Source organism: Chanodichthys erythropterus, chromosome 8 (assembly GCF_024489055.1).
Source record: "Chanodichthys erythropterus isolate Z2021 chromosome 8, ASM2448905v1, whole genome shotgun sequence".
Lineage (NCBI taxonomy): Eukaryota > Metazoa > Chordata > Actinopteri > Cypriniformes > Xenocyprididae > Chanodichthys > Chanodichthys erythropterus.
In genome coordinates, this window is record NC_090228.1 from 17,174,735 (window position 1) to 17,180,198 (window position 5,464).

At 39.1% G+C, this 5,464-nt stretch overlaps 1 protein-coding gene across 4 annotated transcripts in view; it reads right to left on the reverse strand.

Moving 5' to 3' along the window:
• Positions 1-2,880: 2,880 nt before the first annotated feature.
• napepld (N-acyl phosphatidylethanolamine phospholipase D) overlaps positions 2,881-5,464 on the reverse strand; it is a 9,338-nt gene continuing 6,754 nt past the window's right edge. For 2 of the 4 annotated variants that reach the window (XM_067392137.1, XM_067392138.1), the window contains exon 5: positions 5,037-5,385. In XM_067392137.1, coding sequence (XP_067248238.1) covers positions 5,254-5,385 — 132 coding nt within the window. In that variant the 3' untranslated portion in view covers positions 5,037-5,253. Of the gene's footprint in view, positions 3,021-5,036; positions 5,386-5,464 lie in introns of those variants that run through there. The other 2 variants (XM_067392135.1, XM_067392136.1) reach the window with 2 other exon arrangements.

A 5,464-nucleotide genomic window follows, 5' to 3' on the forward strand; every position in this document is an offset into this window, starting at 1 on the left:
TTTATTCGAGATCTGCTTCAGGTTTTATTTCCTTTCTTTATTTTACAGCATTTAGTGTTTATAATGTTGTTTATCTTGGATTGCACACATATGGATGCGACGCTGTTTTTTTCTTAAATTATTAATATTATTATTGAAGGCATTTAAGATGTTTATGCCAGATGCAGTGTTGTGAATCTAATGCCTCTTACAGACAAAAATTATTTATTTATTTATTCCTGTCAGAGGTGAAGCGTGTTCCGCCGGGGGTTCGGTCTCTCTCACAATGTTTATTGGTAGCTCACAAGCTGTAAATGAGCAGTGTCACTCGCCTGGACGCAGGTAGCAATGACACGTCTCATGGTTCCCCTTGCTGCTGTTGGATCGAACTCAAGTTTTTCTCTGAAACTACTGATGTTTCTTCACTGCTGATCTCCAGAAACATTCAGCCAACAGCTGCGATTCTGTCACGATCCCACCTGCTCGACACAGGAAACAGCAGATCTTTCGGAGGGTCAGTAAAGGTGCACTTTGAAGAAAGGAAGAAGGGTGGAGTATTCAGGGATGTCTGGGTAGCGCATCATTTAAAAAAAAACTCTAATGTAGTTCACACAGGGCTAAATATATGACCATCATTATGAAAGTACCAACATCAGCAGTGTCATCGTCATACAATGTTATTGATCGCTATCATTATGATTATTAATATTACTATTATTGTTAAGGATATTTTTCTGCTGGGTTTAGCACTGTTTTCATGCAGTTCAGCAGACACACAGAGAACTACTTATTGATCTATTATGCAAATAAGGTGTTGAAACATTAGCATTGTGTTGATAATGTGTCGACAGGATGGAAGGCGTCCCCTAAACACACCCGCTGATGAGAAACCTGACCAATCCACTTCCAGGCATCTCTCTGTTCGTGCCACACTAGGCCCGGTTAGAAGTTCTGTCACCATTTTGCACACTACTTGAGACAAGATGAATTTCTCTTTCCATAGATGAAAAGATAATTGACTTTTTCTGTCTAGCTGACTCTTCACTTTCTACACCGAGCGTCCTGGCGTTTCGTTTCAGGCCTCAAACATCCCATTCGATTTCCGTCTCTGGTCCTGTGCTGTTTTTGTGGGTGTGATAAGAGTTCCTGAATGTTTACAGGAGGTCTCTGCTCTGAGGATGATGCAAAGCTTGTGAAAAAAAAAAAAACACGACAAATGTAGCCAGAATCCACCTGCTCTGTTCCAAAGCCGCCACCACACCCTCATATCTCCTCCACACACGTGCCATATGTCATTGTGAGGCTGCCCCAGGCATATTTCGAGGCCTTGGTTGTGTACGTGTGTGAGTTTCTCCGTGTTTAGCATATGCAGAGTGCGGAAACGAGTGTGTTTGTGTGGTGTTCGTGTTAGTATATGCAGGATGAATGCGTGAGTGCATGCGTATGTGCTTGCATACCACAAGATATGCAAAAACAATGCAATAACTTTGACTGTACAACAGTTTTCTTTCAGAACTACAGCTGTACAAAAATCTAAGATACAGAGAGAAATATATTCACTGTTGTGTATTAAGTTACAGAACTTTAAATCGAAGAAACCTGTCATACTTGAAATCGGGTGCATTTGAGTATTGAGTATTTTGAAATCTTGTGCGGGTCAGTTTGGTTTGATGTTTTTCTTCTGTTGGTTTCAATTATCTCTGCATGAGGATTATTTTGGTGTGCCAAGCGTTTTGAGTATTTTTTGTTGTTTTCATTTTAAACATTGAGGAAACACTGATGAAGAGGAGTGAAGGTGTAAATACAGACGAAGAAGAGAAGTGTCTCGTTGGTGTGAAAATGATTTTGCATATCTTGTGCTCAGCTGAAAGGTGCATGATACGCAAGAGCAGCTCTCTCTCTTTCACTCTCGCTTTTTTCACTTTTATCTTTTCATTCACTCACTCTCCTTGTCCTCTCTTCAGCAGACATCACAGTGAAGGCGTTTTATTACCGCATGCCGATGAATGGGCTCACTCTAAATGGTTGGTCATGCACATAAATTCTCACTATTAGTTGAGCCTGCAAGCGGAAACATTAGAAATCCCCTTTCATTTCTCAAGTCTCATAGACAATCCGCGTTCAGCGAGGAGATTTAGGTTGGAAATAATGGATTTGGATGCTAAGCTTGGTTTTTTTTTTTTTCTTCTACTCATTTTTGGTTGCGTTTGCATGGAATCTTAAGAATCAGCCTAGCAGACGGAGTCCTCCTCTCCCATCATTAGCCAATGATTGTATATTTTTATAGACTTAGAAAAGAATTAACACTAGAAAAGAGACAATATAAACTCATCTATATCTGCTGAATGTCAGGGTTAAAATGGCTACACACAACCGTGTTTGAGAATGTATGTAGTGATTATGTATAGATAGAAATTAAATTTATGATAGAGAAATATAGAGTAAATCATTCGTATTCACCGCAGTAGCTCCTTTGAAACTCCAGTCGAATGGCCTGTTATTAAACAGGATGGTTGGGTGTTTTTGCTGAGGGAGGAGTGCAATGAGATTAATCATGAGATTTCAAATCCGAGGGCTTTTTCACAGCTGCTTTATTCAGATCAACACATCACGTTCCCCTCTGAGCACCTGCACATGATAGAACAGTGTGGAAAAGCCACAAGCTTTCATGACACAAAAGCAGCCCCTGTGTTGAATGATATCGCTGATGAATGAACACAGAGCTGTCTGCTCAGGCCTTGGGGAAATGTACCAAATATTTGACTGAATATTTTATTAGTTGCGAGTAGTGAGGTTTTTGCCCAAATGGTTGTAATGTAGCTTTTCTTCTCTCAGAGAATCAGAAGTTATTTTATATATTTTAATATGAGAAATATTTATTAGATGGAAGTTTAGATATTTCGCACTGGTTGGAGGGAACGGCCAAAGTCGGTGACATTTCAGTGGGGGAAGCGTAGGTCGCTCTCCTGATGGACTCTGATTGGTTGTGGCTTATATTTTGGCTTGCCATCTGTAGCAGTAGAGCGCACACCCAAGTTTCCCTAATAAAAAGGATATATTAAAAAAAAAATGTTTTAATTAGAATGTATGAAAAAAACAACAACCATTGGTTGTCAAGCCATCCATAGCAATTGAGCAGCATTGTTATAACTGTTCAAGTTCATAACACATTACAGTAAACCACAGTAGGACTGGTTATTTTTTTATCTTTAGGGTGTTTTTGTTTCATTTGGATAAACCCAGTAATGCACAAAGACAAAATGTCAGTGGATTTATTGGTCAGGCCGTCTGGTGTTTCTGAGTTCATGTGTGTTCATTTGCTAATTCTGCATGTGTCAGACTGAAGGAACGTGCCGTGGGGTTGACCTTCGACCCAGAGAAAGCCTGGACAGCTGCAATGTCTGCCCTCTGGTTTAACCTTTGTGTAGCACGTATCTCTAATGTCCTCCTTTATATGACTGTTAATTTGATATTATAAGTTAATGTAGTGTGTTAATGAGTTTTAATGATAAACTAAAAGCTAAGGTGGTGATGCAATAATCACAATTTGCACATTTAAACCACGTTTAGTTTGACACATCGTACACATAATCCAAGTGAAGGATGAATTTATGCATAGATTTTAGCTGTCGTGTAAATATTAATTTCGCCCTAAGCTCAAAACGTCAATCTTGCCATAGTTTCATTTCCACAGGTGGGACGATAATTAATGCAGATCGTTTCAGGCCATCTCCTGCAGTAGATGAGACGGGTCTTCAGTGTTTTTTAGTGCACTGATTCCATTTGAAACCCCAAATCGTGGGTAGGTTAGGGCCAAAATGAATGCAGAACAATTTATAAGAACCAATCCAAGGTTTTCAAGTGGCATTTCCCCGCCTCTAGTTCCACCCAGCGAATGTAGCACTAGAGACTGAAAGAAATGATAGGAAGGGTAACGATTATGATGAGGAGCTCAAATAGATATTATTGCACAAATCTCCATGTATGAGTGAACATATTGTAACAGCTTATTCTTTGTCACATCCTGCTTTCTTTCTGCAGAGATGGACGTGATGCTCTCTTTGATCGTGTCAAGCTCTGGGCTTGATTCGTTGGGTCTCTTTCTATATTATATGTGGGAGAACTGAGGGAGTTGATTCCCTGACGCTCACTCATCTGCGCCGTCCCACAATTCTTTCTGTTGGCTAAAAGGCGAATCTGCGTTACACTATTTTGGGGGCGATTCGGTTGTCATTTAACCACTCAAGTCCATCAGACTCACAAAGGGAGAAATCTTTGAGCGGATCGTCAGTCGCTTTATTTCGGTGACCACACTAGTTTTGATTGACGGTGCGGACGGGAAGTGTAGTCTCGAGGTCCTGAGCTGTTTGTTAGATTTACGAGCTGAATTAAAATTAGATGCGTGTCGTGCTTTTGGTAGAATTCGAAGGAATCCGTGCTGACCATTCAGGTCTCTCACGAAACACCGTCAGAGGTCATTCATATTTTGGACTATTTAATCGAGTTTAGACCCCAGGTGTTATTGATCAGTCTGTGAGACGTCTGCATGGTCTGTCATTCCCTCCTCTACTTTTGCTGACTCTTGTTTCATTTCATCATTCTTTCATTTGTTCATTTAGATTTTAAAAAGAATACGCTACGTAAATCTGAAGATTCAATCACTTTTTCTACTCCTATTTTCAAAAAAAAAGTGAAAAGAAAAAACCGACAAAAAATTGGATTTGTAAATAAGTGATTGTACAGTTTGTATCTGTATCTGTCAGTCTGTCTTTGGTGACAGAGTGTGTCTTGCTTATAACGCACGCTACCAGTAAATAAAAACTAAAAAATATCTTTAGATTGTATGGTTCTTGACAGGAAGTTTTAAATTAATCTCTGCTGTATATTCCTGTAATATTGCATTTTTATCTGAGGAATGATGTTATTAAACAATTGCAAATAAAGTGAATTTCCTAAGGTTTGGTTCTTCTGCATCTTATGAACTCTTCAAGCGCCGATTACAACAAGGTTCGCAGGTAAGATCTCACTTTGAAATGCGGTTTTGAAACACAGGTTAAACTCAGATGTTGTTTTATTATGGCCATACCATGATATTTTAAATGACAAATTATATTAAACAAAATAGAAATCTAATAAATTTTTTTTAACATTCATTTTGCATTAAATCCAGAGTCCAGCCACTGGATCAGCACAATCTTCAAAACAATTTATAAAAATGCAGCCTGTGGAAAGCATAATCATATACGTGTGTCTGCATACTTTCTGGGTTTTGGTTTAGCTGGACAAGTGTGTGTCCTTGTTGTTGATCATCCGTGACTCTCCGTGATGGAGCGTGAAGAAATTATCTGGATTCAGTCCATGATTCACCATAGCCTCACGCAAACGTGCTGGAGGCTCAAGATAATGCTAAAAGAGGGAGAGAAATTAACAAAAAAGGAACAGGGTTTTAATTCCTTTCTTTCAAAAAACATTTAAAAAAAAAAAA